General features: G+C 40.7%; 1 protein-coding gene across 11 annotated transcripts in view; it reads left to right on the top strand.

Moving 5' to 3' along the window:
* ubr4 (ubiquitin protein ligase E3 component n-recognin 4) overlaps positions 1 to 14,797 on the top strand; it is a 49,755-nt gene that overhangs the window by 32,641 nt on the left and 2,317 nt on the right. For all 11 annotated transcript variants that reach the window (XM_028024516.1, XM_028024511.1, XM_028024493.1 and 8 more), the window contains 41 exons: positions 184 to 297; positions 549 to 758; positions 850 to 999; positions 1,086 to 1,313; positions 1,405 to 1,483; positions 1,590 to 1,838; positions 1,946 to 2,114; positions 2,196 to 2,340; positions 2,488 to 2,573; positions 2,659 to 2,746; positions 3,016 to 3,209; positions 3,302 to 3,541; positions 3,624 to 3,762; positions 3,861 to 3,986; positions 4,596 to 4,724; positions 4,819 to 5,168; positions 5,344 to 5,434; positions 5,548 to 5,632; positions 5,964 to 6,091; positions 6,507 to 6,636; positions 6,733 to 6,893; positions 6,981 to 7,090; positions 7,665 to 7,806; positions 8,052 to 8,133; positions 8,216 to 8,389; positions 8,637 to 8,758; positions 9,275 to 9,472; positions 9,568 to 9,648; positions 9,776 to 9,863; positions 10,135 to 10,262; positions 10,455 to 10,562; positions 10,676 to 10,792; positions 11,209 to 11,399; positions 11,520 to 11,693; positions 11,805 to 11,904; positions 12,013 to 12,231; positions 12,309 to 12,422; positions 13,199 to 13,341; positions 13,422 to 13,547; positions 13,639 to 13,833; positions 13,932 to 14,156. In XM_028024516.1, the coding sequence (XP_027880317.1) occupies positions 184 to 297; positions 549 to 758; positions 850 to 999; positions 1,086 to 1,313; positions 1,405 to 1,483; positions 1,590 to 1,838; positions 1,946 to 2,114; positions 2,196 to 2,340; positions 2,488 to 2,573; positions 2,659 to 2,746; positions 3,016 to 3,209; positions 3,302 to 3,541; positions 3,624 to 3,762; positions 3,861 to 3,986; positions 4,596 to 4,724; positions 4,819 to 5,168; positions 5,344 to 5,434; positions 5,548 to 5,632; positions 5,964 to 6,091; positions 6,507 to 6,636; positions 6,733 to 6,893; positions 6,981 to 7,090; positions 7,665 to 7,806; positions 8,052 to 8,133; positions 8,216 to 8,389; positions 8,637 to 8,758; positions 9,275 to 9,472; positions 9,568 to 9,648; positions 9,776 to 9,863; positions 10,135 to 10,262; positions 10,455 to 10,562; positions 10,676 to 10,792; positions 11,209 to 11,399; positions 11,520 to 11,693; positions 11,805 to 11,904; positions 12,013 to 12,231; positions 12,309 to 12,422; positions 13,199 to 13,341; positions 13,422 to 13,547; positions 13,639 to 13,833; positions 13,932 to 14,156 (6,128 nt within the window). The remainder of the gene's footprint in view (positions 1 to 183; positions 298 to 548; positions 759 to 849; positions 1,000 to 1,085; positions 1,314 to 1,404; positions 1,484 to 1,589; positions 1,839 to 1,945; positions 2,115 to 2,195; positions 2,341 to 2,487; positions 2,574 to 2,658; positions 2,747 to 3,015; positions 3,210 to 3,301; positions 3,542 to 3,623; positions 3,763 to 3,860; positions 3,987 to 4,595; positions 4,725 to 4,818; positions 5,169 to 5,343; positions 5,435 to 5,547; positions 5,633 to 5,963; positions 6,092 to 6,506; positions 6,637 to 6,732; positions 6,894 to 6,980; positions 7,091 to 7,664; positions 7,807 to 8,051; positions 8,134 to 8,215; positions 8,390 to 8,636; positions 8,759 to 9,274; positions 9,473 to 9,567; positions 9,649 to 9,775; positions 9,864 to 10,134; positions 10,263 to 10,454; positions 10,563 to 10,675; positions 10,793 to 11,208; positions 11,400 to 11,519; positions 11,694 to 11,804; positions 11,905 to 12,012; positions 12,232 to 12,308; positions 12,423 to 13,198; positions 13,342 to 13,421; positions 13,548 to 13,638; positions 13,834 to 13,931; positions 14,157 to 14,797) is intronic.

Raw genomic sequence — 14,797 nt, 5'->3', positions numbered from 1 at the left:
GTTCTTTTGAAATTTCATGTAGTTAATGTAGTTATCACCACCTGATGCATCAGAGGTATTACAACATTTTTGGTTGAAATGGTGGATCTCTTCAAAATTATATCTGTTTTTTTTGTTTGTTTGTTTTGTTTTTTGGAACATAAATGTAAATAGGTTTACTTAATCAGTATCATTCCTCTGCAGGATGTGTCCAAAAAGAATGAGAGAAGTACAATCAATGAAGTCCACCTGGTCATCATGAGGCTGCTGAGCGTCTTCATGTCACGAACCAAGTCTGGGTCTAAATCCTCCTCAGAGGTACGATGTCTTTTTGATGCAGCTTCATAGATATGTTTGAGAATAAGTCAGTATCCATTGGAGAAAACTTGAGCAACACCAAGATGAACTTATTTGAGCGAGGACTTGAGTCGCTTCTTTACTTTAATGACAGAGCAGACCCTTTTTGAATTAGAAAAATTACCATCAGAAAAGAACATAGCTAAATTGTACTGTGGGATTTAATTGGCGAAAAGTATTGTGTATAATTTTTCCTTTTGTTCCGGTTTTAGTCGTCCTCCCTGATTTCCAATGCAACAGCGACGGCCTTGCTGAGCCTGGGCTCCATTGACTACTGTCTCCATGTGCTCAAGTCGCTCCTGGAGTTCTGGAAAAATCAACAGGGCGAAGAGGAACCCACTTCCACTAGTCAGCTCCTTCGCCCTCACACAGCCTCCTCACCCCCTGACATGAGCCCATTTTTCCTTCGCCAATATGTTAAGGTATCATCATAGCAGCAAACGTTAGCTGTGTTTATCCTGCATCACTTTTTTTGATGGTGGCATTTTGATGAGTTGTGATTTCTGCTACCAGGGACATGCCGCTGACGTGTTTGAAGCCTACTCCCAGTTACTGACTGAGATGGTGCTCCGGCTGCCATATCAGATAAAGAAGATTGCTGATACAAACCCTCGGATCCCACCTCCTGTTTTTGATCATTCTTGGTTCTACTATCTGTCAGAAGTGAGCTTTCATAAGCTTTTTTTGGATTACTTTTTCGTTCCATCTTCACATCAAATAATCCTGATCTCTCTCTTCTGTAATCTCAGTATCTGATGATCCAACAGACACCGTTCGTCAGGAGGCAAGTTAGAAAGTTGTTGCTGTTCATCTGTGGCTCCAAAGAGAAATACCGGCAGCTGCGCGATCTGCACACACTCGACTCTCATGTCCGCAGCATCAAAAAGCTTCTGGAAGAGCAGGGCATCTTCCTTCGGGCAGGAATAGTCACCGCAACATCTGGCTCAGCTCTACAATATGACACACTCATCAATCTGGTTAGTGTCCTCTTTTCCCAATATGCTACATTCTTTAGGGTTTAACTCAGGTTAGTTAGGTAAGTAATTATTTTTATTTTATTTTTTGCAGATGGAGCATCTCAAAGCATGTGCTGAAATTGCTACACAAAGGACAATCAACTGGCAGAAGTTTTGCATGAAGGATGACTGTGAGTTGATTTAAATATTTCATCAGTGGAAACAAACATTTTGAAGCCAATGCTTTTAACATCGTTTGTGTCTCTGATCTTTCCCTTCATGCTCTTCGCCGTCCAGCCGTGTTGTACTTTCTGCTCCAGGTCAGCTTCCTGGTGGATGAGGGCGTTTCTCCAGTTCTGCTTCAGCTCCTGTCCTGTGCCCTGTGTGGCAGCAAGGTGCTGGCTGCTTCCTCCTCCTCTTCTGGCTCCTCCTCCTTTCCCGGAAGCGGCTCTGGCAGTTCTGGTCAGGGAGGAGCTTCCCAGTCCTCTCAAGGCAAATCTTCCAGCAAGAAAAGCAAGAAGGAAGACAAGGAAAAAGACAAAGAGAGTAAGACGTAGTAATTTTCAACCTGTGTCCAAATCTCCAGCGCTCCTAGTTTTTTAAGCATATAATCAGCAGAATCTGATGATTAAATCTCTCCCTCCTGATCACAGGCGATGGCGTCAGCAGCCAGGAAGATCAGCTGTGCATGGCCCTGGTCAGTCAGCTGAATAAGTTCGCAGACAAAGAGACTCTAATCCAGTTCTTGCGCTGCTTCCTCCTTGAATCAAACTCCTCTGCTGTTCGCTGGCAAGCCCACTGCTTGGCGTTGCATATCTACAGGTAGTGTTGAAACTTTTCATTTAGATATCGAATACAAAAGTATGCAATTTTTGCATTTGGCTTATGTAAATGTTTGCACAGGAACTCCAGTAAATCTCAGCAGGAGCTGCTGCTCGAATTAACTTGGGCCATCTGGCCAGAGCTTCCTGCATATGGTCGCAAAGCTGCCCAGTTTGTTGACCTACTAGGATATTTCTCTCTCAAAACTCCTCAAACGGAGAAAAAGGTTAGGTTTTAAGTAATTTTTTAGATATCTGGTGTGTTTGTGTTGTCTGAATCTGACAAATGGCAGCATTACAAGACAACAGTTGTGCTGTTTCAGTGATTCAAAATTGAAAGTCTTTGTTAATCTGCTGTTTCTTTTATATGCAAGCTGAAAGAATATTCCCAGAAAGCTGTGGAAATCCTGAGAGCACAGAACCACATCCTGACAAATCACCCCAACTCCAACATTTATAAGTATGAACATGCAATAAGATTTCTGTACCAACTCAAGCATTTATGCATATCTTTAAATCAGAATATGTGTGGTTTTGTCTTGAAGCACTCTCTCTGGTTTGGTGGAGTTTGATGGTTTTTATCTTGAGAGTGACCCCTGCTTGGTGTGCAACAACCCAGAAGTTCCCTTCTCAGTAAGTGAAAAACTCAAAACTCACAGAATAGTATTTATTCTTCTGAGTCTTAAGAATTATTTCTATCCATTTCCCATATTTATACTCTAAAAAGATTTCTATGAATTGTACTTAAGTTCAACTTCTCTAATGCTAAGTAAAATTTTTAGCTTAGATTATAGCACTCTTGGCAAGCTCATTCACGCCAGTATAACAAAATCTAAAGTTAATAAGAAACAAAAAAATTCTACATGAAAGTTCTTTTAAATGATTTTTTCTTTTGCCTCTAGAATATCAAACTATCATCTATCAAAGTGGACACCCGCTACACCACCACACAGCAGGTTGTGAAGCTAATTGGCAGCCACACCATCAGCAAAGTAACAGTGAAGATCGGTGATCTGAAACGCACCAAAATGGTCCGCACCATCAACCTCTACTACAACAACAGGACTGTCCAGGCTATTGTGGAGCTGAAGAATAAGTATGCTTTAGGGAACACCCACTACTTCATATTATCATCCTAAATATCTAATGGTACTTAGTTGTAATCTTGATCTTTCTTGTCTACATTAGGCCGGCACGCTGGCACAAAGCAAAGAAAGTTCAGCTGACTCCTGGACAAACTGAGGTGAAAATCGACCTCCCTTTGCCCATCGTCGCCTCCAACCTGATGATCGAGTTTTCCGATTTTTACGAGAACTACCAAGCCTCCACCGAGACCCTGCAGTGTCCACGCTGCAGTGCTTCCGTGCCCGCTAACCCTGGAGTGTGCGGCAACTGCGGTGAAAATGTGTACCAGTGCCACAAGTGCAGGTGAGCGCTTTTCTCCTGCAGCAGGAGGATTTATTGCAGGCACCTCAAGTTGTGATCTTAAATGTTCATTATTTGTCTTCAGGTCCATAAACTACGATGAAAAAGACCCTTTCCTGTGCAATGCATGTGGTTTCTGCAAATATGCCCGATTTGACTTCATGCTGTATGCTAAACCATGCTGTGCAGTGGATCCCATAGAGAATGAAGAGGACAGGAAAAAGGCAAGAATCTGTTTCAGTAGCTAAAATGTCTTTTTCCCCAAATGAATTTTATGTTTTTGCTTTTGTGAAAACCGTCTATACTGTATTTGTGTTTTCAGGCTGTGACCAACATCAACACCCTGCTGGACAAAGCGGACCGAGTCTACCACCAGCTGATGGGTCACAGGCCTCAGTTAGAAAGCTTGCTGTCTAAAGTCAACGAGGCAGCGCCAGAGAAACCTCAGGTAAAGCACAAGATACATAATGGATTACAGTGAACCCCTGTTCACTGTACAAACATTTAACATTTTTTCATGGTCCAACAACAAATTTCAATATATTCCAGTGGAATTTTATGTGATTAACAGAAAGTAGCACTGGGGTGTGACTGGTTGTTGTTTTGTATAATAGCTCAAACTCTGTTAGATTGGATGTCTTTATTTTCAAACCTTGCAACAGATTCTAAATTGGATTTAAGTCTAAACTTCGACTGACCTGTTATGACAGATAAATATAGTTTGACCTAAACCATTTAGTGATTTTGTCCTTGTGGATCGTTAATCTCTGCCCCCAGTCTCTCACCTCGGCAGGTGCCAACAGGTTTTCTTCCAGAAGTCCCCGTATTTAACTCCATCCATTTTACTATAATCTGTAACAGTTGCATTTGTAATGTGACAAAATGAGGAAAAGAATGGAACACTTTTGCAGGGCTCCTGTATGGATAAGAAATAGGGAACAATATCTAAATATTTTTACTATTTACATTTGCACATGTAGATAACATTGTAATGATGCTGTGATTAAGCATCTATTTCAGGCTTGTACAGTTTGACGTCATGTTCTCCACCTTGCAGGACGACCCTGGAGCAGGTGCAGGACTCGGTGCGTCCTCTGCTAATGTAAACCGGTACATTCAGCAGCTGGCTCAGGAGTACAGTGGAGACTGCAAGACGTCGTTCGATGAGCTCTCCAAGATCATACAGGTCAGGAAGAAAAACTTGATGTCCCACTAAAAACAAAAAAATCCTGTCTTTTATTCCTCCACTTAATGGTATGCCTTACGTTTTTTTATTACAGAAAGTTCTGGCGTCTCGAAAAGAGCTCCTGGAGTACGACCTGCAGCAGAGAGAGGCCGCCACCAAGTCGTCGCGGAGCAGCAGCAGCCATCAGCCCACCTTCACCGCCAGTCAGTACCGCGCCTTGTCTGTGCTGGGCTGCGGCCACACCTCCTCCACCAAGTGCTATGGCTGTGCCTCGGCTGTCACGGGCCACTGCATTACGCTGCTCCGTGCGCTGGCCACGAACCCGGCTCTCCGGCAGATTCTCGTCCTCCAGGGTCTTATCCGGGAGTTGTTTGAGTACAACCTGCGGCGAGGCACAGCAGCCATGAGGGAGGAAGTGCGTCAGCTGATCTGTCTTCTTACCAGGTGTGTTTCTGTATCTGTCGTATTTCAGTAGAACTGCTAACTCTTTTTTTTTTTTTTTTTCCCTGAATCACCATAAAATAAATTTAAAAAAAATGTTCTACTTGACTCTCATACTTTTAAATATCACAAAACACTTGGTTAATTCGCTTTCTACATCGTTACACTCATGCTCCAGAGATCATCCAGAGGCCACTCAGCAGATGAATGACCTCATCATCGCCAAGGTGTCAGCTGCCCTCAAAGGTCACTGGGCCAACCCTGACCTGGTAGGTTGTCCCACACATCTTTGGACATAATCTAGCTGCTAGGTCAAGGTGTTTAAATCTATGTTAGTGCTATGCAGATTGATCTTGAATATAGTTTTTTTTGTTCTCATCAGGTTAGTAATTTGCAGTACGAGATGCTTCTGCTAACAGACTCAATTTCCAAGGAGGGAGGATGCTGGGAGCTCCGATTGCGTTGTGGTAAGTCTGAGCTCTCATCCTGAACTATTTTATTTCATTTAAAAGTTCATCCTGATTTTTTTTGTAATTGAAATAAAATATCTCATTGTTTGCTTTGACTTTTATAGTTTTTCATTTTCCCGCAATATAAAAAGGTCCTCCAGCTTTTTACCTTGAATTTTTTGTAAGATTGATAAGTTTTCTTTGCAGAGATGAGATTTCTACTTCTGGTTTTCATAGTCATTATAACTCTCTATGGTAGATAATTTGTTTACAGATTTTGGTCAGTTAAGCTTCAGTTTGAGTTTTTGTTTTCCTATTATATCCTTTTTTTTTTTTTCTTTTTTTTTAGCTCTCAGCCTGTTCCTGATGTCTGTTAATATAAAGACACCTGTAGTTGTGGAGAACATCACACTCATGTGCCTAAGAATCCTGCAAAAGCTGATAAAGCCTCCTGCACCAACCAGCAAGAAGAACAAGGTAAACATTAACTGTTTAATGTCTTGTTTTCATCTGCTTTGGGTTTTTGATTAAAACGGTAAAAAAAAAAAAAATCTGAGTTGGTTGACTTTCACACCTGGAAATGACTGCACTGTTGAGAAGTTATGATCTATAAGACAAGCTCTGCACGTTTTTTGGAAGGCTTGAAAAAATGCAGAGATTGAAGTTTTCTGGCAGATTACCGATCCTCAGAATTTTGTAAAGCTTTTGTGGATTTTAGCTGTTTGCTGTTTATTTGTGGAATACGTAATAAACTAATTTTGGAATTAAAACACTCAAATGTAACATGAGTTTTCATCTTTGATGTTGTACTTTTAAGCTGTTTTCATTTCTGTCTGAAACGGACTCTTTTGATATGCATTTTACAGTTTTTTTGCTTGTTGCTTCTTTACAGGATGCTGCTACTGAGTCTCTGACCACAGTCAGGCCCTACAGCAACGAAATTCATGCTCAGGCTCAACTTTGGCTGAAAAAGGATCCCAAAGCATCTTATGATGCCTGGAAAAAGTGCCTCCCTGCAAGATGTAAGTACTTTATCTGGACAAACACTCAGTACATTGGTGATGAGCTAGCTTGTAATGATGAACCTTTCACTCTTTGGTTTGTTCGCATTAACTCAGGCCAGGAAGCTGTGTCGAAGCCACAGGGGAAAGCAGAGTTAAGGAAGCAGTATCTGCAGGAGAAGTATGTCTGGAAGTGGAAGCAGTTCATGAGATCCAGGAAAGGTGAAGGCCTGTTCCCTCGTCTCCTCAAACTGAGCCATAACAACTGGCTACGGCAGGTAATACGTTATTCAGGTAGCGAATGTGAGCTAAAATATCTACTGGAGTGAATTCAGTTTACAAAGTGAATTTATTGCTTGTTGCAGGTTCTGTTTACACCAGCCACCCAGGCTGCAAGGCAGGCTGCTTGCACTATCGTGGAAGCTCTTACCACAATCCCCAGCCGCAAGCAGCAGGTCCTGGACCTGCTGACCAGGTAGGAACCGAAACACAAACCGTGCAACTCTTAACTATCATATCATTCAATATGCAAAGCTCTTTATAGAGAGATAATTTGTAACCTATGCCAAACCAGTGAAAAATCCATTTCATGTTTACAAATTTGTTGAAAAGTGAAGATAATGATGAAAAGAATTGAATGTACTAAGAGAAATATGTAAATGACAAAAATATATATTAAAAATGAGACAGTTTAAATATGTTTCAATATATATGAAAAGTAAAAAAGTTTAAAGTGTGAAAAAAACATCATTAGAACCTAACATTTCAAAACATAGAAAATCATGTACATCAAATAAATATATAAAACATACTAATACATTAGAATTATTGAATGTGTTAAAATTGTGAAAGTATGACAAAAAAAATTAAAAGTGTTTCAAAAACAATCCTGTGTGCAACTAAAGCTATAGTGACACAAAAATACTGTTAGCTGGTGTGGGGGGTTTTTTCAGACAAATTTTAGTCTTAATTTATATATTAATTCAAACATTAATCTTACAGAGAAAGATAAGTTGTGAATATGGGCAGTACTCTTGTGTGTTTTTCAGTTACCTGGACGAGCTGAGTGTGGCTGGAGAGTGTGCAGCAGAATATCTGGGTCTGTACCAGAAGCTGATCAAGCCAACACACTGGAAGGTTTACCTGGCCGCCCGCGGCGTTCTGCCCTACGTTGGAAATCTTATCACCAAGGCAATACATTATTCATATAATAGAAAAATGAAAATAATAGTTCAAACCTTTTCAAGAGTTGCTTTTGTTAATTGCTGTGGGGCTACTTGATAATCTGTAACCCAAAACTAAAAAAGTTGACAAAAATGTGCATTGTAGATTTCAGATTTTTGCAGTTTTGAAAACAGGTTATTTTATGTTTATATTTGCAAATCCACTATGAATCTCTAATTTAATGCTCCATTTTTGTCATTTATTTTCTTTAGGAAATAGCTAACCTCCTGGCTCTGGAGGAGGCAACTCTGAGCACAGACTTACAACAAGGCTATGCTCTGAAGAGCCTAACTGGTGGGCTTGCCTTCATCTTGTGTTCTAACACACTGTACCGTTTGTTCGCTGTCATAGTAATTTCTGTTTTATTGCACTGTAGGACTCCTGTCCTCTTTTGTGGAGGTGGAGTCCATTAAGCGGCACTTCAAAAGCCGGCTGGTGGGCACCGTGCTGAATGGCTACCTGTGTCTGAGGAAGCTGGTGGTGCAGCGCACCAAGCTGATCGATGAAACTCAGGACATGCTGCTGGAGATGCTGGAGGACATGACGACAGGTCTGCTCAGACTCGACATAAACAGACCGAAAATTTACCCTCCCCACAAAATGTGTTGCTATTCATGTTTTTGTGTGTGTTTTAAGCATAAAATCTTTGGATTTGACACTTAAACATTTAACAATTTTAAGTTAATCAAATTGGTCTCCTTTATTTAAAATGACTGACCCCAAAACACATTTTATAAGCAGACATTTTATTTTTGACGTTCTGAACAATAAAAATGGTTTTCTTGTCCTGCCGATAGGTACAGAGTCTGAAACCAAAGCCTTCATGGCAGTTTGCATCGAGACGGCAAAGCGGTACAACCTAGACGATTACAGAACACCTGTGTTCATTTTTGAGAGACTGTGCAGCATAATCTACCCGGTAAGTTCACATTACCATTCGCTTATTAGCATAAATACAACTACCCTAAACATGAGATAAAATTTGGAATGTGATCAGTTTTTTTCTAGTCTTGATAAGTATGGAAACATAGTTGCATATCCAGACTTTAGTCTCTGTAGCATTGTTGTATCTGTCCATTTTTCCATTAAGATGTCCATCTGTCCCTCGGTCCATTCAGCCGTTCATCTCTCTGTGTATCCATCCTTTTATCCATCCATCCATTCATTCTTTGGTTTCTCACTCAAGTCGGGCCATTAGATTCTTTGTTTTTTCTTTTATCTGTGGTTTTGCAGATTTTGTTTTTTAAGCCTCCTTTAGAAATATCTGCAGTAAATTAAACATGAACTTTACATATTTTATTTTAATTTTAAAAATAGACAAAAAAATGCATGAGACATTAAAAATGTGAGAAAATATATATTTCATGAATATGAAACATACTAGTTGAGTACATTGTTAAAGTTGATGTGTTTTGATCTGTTGTTTCCTGTGTAGGAGGAGAACGAGGTGACGGAGTTCTTCGTGACCCTGGAAAAAGATCCTCAGCAGGAAGACTTCCTGCAGGGCCGCATGCCAGGAAACCCTTACAGCAGCAACGAGCCGGGCATCGGCCCTCTGATGAGGGACATCAAGAACAAGATCTGCCAGGACTGCGACCTTGTGGCGCTTCTTGAAGACGACAGTGGCATGGAGGTAAAGTTATTTTTCTTTTTTTTTTTTTATCAAACTCTTTTATTTATCAGAAGGTTTAAAGTAAAAATTTTTTGGCACTCCCCTGGTTTTCACAGCTTCTGGTCAACAACAAAATCATCAGCTTAGATCTTTCAGTGGCAGAGGTCTATAAGAAGGTGTGGTGCCCGACCAATGAGGTGAGACAATCTCCGTTTTTCTCAGTTAATTACCAGCATGCACATTTGATTTTATGTGAAGTTTGTGGTCTGAAATATTCCAGTAATATTATTTAATACCTTGACCCTGGTGTTTTTTCCCCCAAAGGGTGAGCCAATGAGAATCATTTATCGAATGAGAGGTCTGCTCGGAGACGCCACTGAGGAGTTCATAGAGTCTCTGGACTCAACCACAGGTTAGATTTTTATTTATTAACATGTCCTTTACACAGAATGTTCCCTTGCACTCTTGTTTTATAATTTAATCCTGAATGCTCGGAACATTTATTTGTAGCCCTGGTAAAAAATATATATATATGTGTAAGTTGTCTTTTATTCCAGTGATGTAACCTCAAACAGAATAGTTTTTCTTTTTTTAAATCCAACCTTTAATTTGGAATTAAATCTGTATGAACAGGTTTAACGTCCACTTTATTGTTCACAAATAAGGGAAACATTTGATTACAGATGAAGAGGAGGACGACGAAGAAGTGTACAAGATGGCAGGAGTCATGGCTCAGTGCGGAGGACTGGAGTGTATGCTCAACCGACTGTCTGGGATCAAAGACTTTAAACAAGGAAGACATCTGCTAACTGTAAGCCAAACCTGTTAGCTTAGCATTTAGTTGAAGCCTTTTAAGGCAGTGATGCTTAACAGTCTGCAAAATGAATAAAATTGATTACAACAGGGGCTGTTTAAATAATTTAGTAAAGTTAAACTTGGCAACTCAGTTGTGATATTGAATGTTTTAGCAGCTGAGTTGATCCTTGTGTTTTTGTTTCCTCAGGTATTGCTGAAGTTGTTCAGTTACTGCGTGAAGGTAAAGATCAACCGGCAACAACTGGTCAAACCAGAGATGAACACACTCAACGTCATGCTGGGAACTCTAAACCTGGTATGTCTGACAGCAGATAATCTGATAAGATAATCATTAAATCTAAATAGTTTGGCGTTTTTAAAGGCTATTTGTAAATATTTTTGAAAGGTCATTTTTTAATGTTTTTGTAGGCGTTGGTAGCAGAACAGGAGAGTAAGGACAGCGGTGGAGCCTCCATAGCTGAACAAGTTCTGAGCATTATGGAGATCATTCTTGATGAAGCCAATGCAGAGATTTCAGAAGATAAGGTAAAATATAAAAGTGTCACCTGCCTCCATTTGCTTAGCAAAATATTCGTGTTCTTTGAATTAGGATTGTAGAATATTCATAAGTCCTTTAATATGCAATAAAGTTGGACTCTTGATGGTGGATACTGTATCTAGCTAAGGGAAAAATGAGTTGGTGATTTGATAGAAATCAAACTAAATTGTAGTTTTCTATGATTTTAGCACAACATATTCATTTCCAACTAAAGCATTTTCTGCTGCGTTAAACAACAAAAATATTACTGGCACAGAGTCTGAACCAACTTGCATTATTAGCTCATATTTATTGGAGTCCAAGTATTTCTCTTCAACTTTAATACTGCATGAAGAAAAATTACAATCAATATTTGTATCATTAATTAATTATATGATTAACTTTTTTTGATTTCCTTTTTCAGGGTAACCTTCTGCTCACAGGTGACAAAGACCAGCTTGTCATGCTGTTAGACCAGATCAACACTCCCTTTGTTCGCTCGAACCCCAGCGTGCTGCAGGGTCTGCTGCGCATCATCCCATTTCTCTCCTTTGGTGAACTAGAGAAGATGAAGATTTTGGTGGAACGCTTCAAACCGTGCTGCAGCTTCGACAAGTGAGAAATGTGCCACTTTCACTGGGAGACATGCAAAAATAAAAATAAAAAAAATATAAACTTGAACCACACTTGTTTAGGTGACTTTTGTAAACGTGACTTCTGTAATATTTCTCTAAGGTATGATGAGGAGCACAGTGCAGAAGACAAAGTGTTTTTGGATTGCTTCTGCAAAATCGCAGCTGGAATCAAGAACAACAGCAACGGCCATCAGCTGAAAGACCTCATTCTCCAGAAAGGAATCACTCAGAGTGCACTGGACTACATGAAGAAGCATATCCCAAATGCCAAAAAGTAGGTCTCCTTCTGCTATATATATATCTGGAGATGGTCATTTTTAAACATTCAGATTTTATTTAGTATTATCCTAAATCTTCAAAACAAAATTTTTGTTGCTTTCATCAGTCTGGATGCAGATGTCTGGAAGAAGTTTCTCTCTAGACCAGCGCTACCCTTCATCCTCCGACTGCTTCGTGGTCTGGCTGTGCAGCATCCACCCACACAAGTACACAAGACCAAATAAATCTCCAGTAACTCATTGACAAATAATACTTTTCCATCCTTCCTTCCTTCAAATTTAAATGAGTGTTTTTTTTGTTTTTTTTACATCCAGGTGTTGATAGGAACAGATTCAATAACCAACTTGCACAAGCTGGAGCAGGTATCCAGTGACGAAGGCATTGGGACCTTGGCGGAGAACCTTCTGGAGGCTCTGCGGGAACACCGCGACGTCAACCTGAAGATTGAAGCAGCCCGCAGGGAAACCCGAGCCGAGAAGAAGAGAATGGCCATGGCCATGAGGCAGAAGGCTCTGGGAACGCTAGGCATGACGGTAGGCTCAGATACCAGTTCTTTTTATGTTGCGTGAATAGTATAGTTTTATTAAATCTCATCGTGTTTGCCGTTCAGACCAACGAGAAGGGGCAGGTTGTCACAAAGACTTCACTTCTGAAGCAAATGGAGGAGCTGATTGAGGAGCCAGGTTTGACCTGCTGTATCTGCAGAGAGGGTTACAAGTTCCAGGTAACTGACACATCCAGCAGGTCCTAAACGCAACACAGCAAAATATCTAATGATGTGAGCAAACAAACATTCAAATACTAGTTGCTCTGCTAAGAACTATACATTGAGTTTAAAAAGAATTCTGGCAAGATCTATTGAGTGCTGCATCTTAATAGGTGGGATGCTGGAAGGTTACAAGACTTAGGGCTTTGGGAAAAGTTCACTGGATCTGTTGGTGTGCAGGCTGGATAAAGACCTGAAATAATCCTCTTGGTTTATTAAAATACACGCAAGCAGAGTTTTCCTCGGAGGCTGGACGCTTCATCAGCATTTTTATGACAGACAAGCATGATGTTACATTGTGTAAGGTCATTATTGCGATATTCTGTGCACTGCCTTACAAAAGTATTTAGACCTGCTGAGCCTTGTCACATTTTATCACATTACACACCTAAATGTATTTTATTGGAGCTTTATGCGATAGACAAACACCAAGTAGAGCAAAAGTGAAACATGAATATTTTGCTGTGAGAATATTTTACTCACAGAGGAACTTAAGTTTGGAGTTGGACTTTCCAAAAAGGAACGGGACATATTTTCACTCTTAGGTGTGGGAAAACTAATAACAACATACAAATGATTACTCTACAAAGCAGGAAAAGTTCATTGGATGAAAACATTATGCAAAGCCAAACAATTTGGCAACATTATGCTCTTGGCTAAATGATCTGCTTGGCCCCTCTGAGCAGCTAGCATAACAGTTTTCACTAAGATTTTCTCTTTTTCTTTCTCACTAGCCAACCAAAGTTTTGGGTATTTACACTTTCACAAAGCGTGTGGCCTTGGAGGAATTTGAAAACAAGCCTCGCAAGCAGCAGGGCTACAGCACCGTGTCCCACTTTAACATAGTCCACTACGACTGCCACCTGGCCGCCGTCAGGTAACCTCCTCCTCTGCTCTCATGCCTCGTCCGTTCTGATTTACTCCATTGCAAACGCCTAATGCTGTTCCTCCAATCAGGCTGGCTCGTGGGAGAGAAGAGTGGGACAGCGCTGCTCTCCAAAATGCCAACACCAAGTGCAACGGACTGCTGCCCGTCTGGGGGCCTCATGTGCCAGAATCAGCCTTTGCCACATGCTTAGCAAGGTAATATCCGACTGTCTGACATTGAGGGATTAGATGTTTTCTCATTGAATCACAGCTTGATTGTTCTGGACTGACCGTGTCTACCACGCAGGCACAACACATATCTTCAGGAGTGCACAGGTCAGCGGGAGCCAACGTACCAACTCAACATCCACGACACCAAACTGCTGTTTCTGCGCTTCGCCACCGAACAGTCGTTCAGTGTGGACACAGGAGGCGGGGGCCGCGAGAGCAACATCCACCTCATCCCCTACATCATCCACACAGTGCTCTATGTTCTCAACACGTATGTTTTACACCTCACAACTATACATCACCTCGGTGTTTCTGCTGCCAGCTTCATGCCAGAAACAGTGAGTCTCATTTTAAGATCTGTCTGTTCAGTACAAGGGCTACGTCACGAGAAGAGAAGAATCTGCAGAGTTTCCAGGAGCAGCCGAGCGACAAATGGGTGGAGAGCTCTTATGAGGTCGAAGGACCTCATTATTTCACCATCCTGGCCATGCACATATTGCCCCCTGAACAGTGGAGGAGCTCACGGGTTTATTTCCTTCGAAGACTACTGGTCGCCGCACATGCACGCAAAGTTTCTGCTGTCTCCACAAACAAGTACGACACTCTCCCCTGTATCTGTCCAGTTTTTTTTTTTGGTTTGTTTTTTATGATGTGGTCTTGCATACGTTTGACAGTGAGGCAGTCACTTCACAATGTTCACGCAATGTTCACGCAGGCTTAAAAAGTCTTAAGTTCACGTATCTAAAATGAAGGCCTTGGAATGTCTTCAATTCATTTAAACAAAAACTATGGTTGGCCTTAAAATAATCACAGGCCTTAAATTTTGCTTTGATAGAACTATGTAATCATATATTCTATGTATATTTTTCTCTCATGGGATTTTTGGTTGAGACTACCGGTAACTCATTACTGACATACATTGACAAATATTAAGTAAAATATATTGATCCTAACACACCCTTGTTATCTACCTAGCTAACTAGTTTTCTTTTTTTGCATCTATCATGGGTAAATGCAAATTCATTGCCAGTTGGCTGGATGAAGTTCTTACATTTAGGTGTAGATGCAGATCTTAAATTCCACTCGTAATGGTCTTAAATGTTAAGTTGTAATACTGCACATGTGTTGGATGTGAGGTAATAGGAGGCTTGGTGAGAACTGTAGTTTTTCATTCTGTTGTAAGAGGAGCGCATGTTGTTAGTTATGGCGACCATTAAAGTGTGGATGCTAACATT

The sequence above is a fragment of the Xiphophorus couchianus genome, chromosome 1 (assembly GCF_001444195.1).
Source record: "Xiphophorus couchianus chromosome 1, X_couchianus-1.0, whole genome shotgun sequence".
Lineage (NCBI taxonomy): Eukaryota > Metazoa > Chordata > Actinopteri > Cyprinodontiformes > Poeciliidae > Xiphophorus > Xiphophorus couchianus.
Note: the sequence above shows the minus strand (reverse complement) of the source record. Positions and strands in the feature narration are given on the sequence as shown.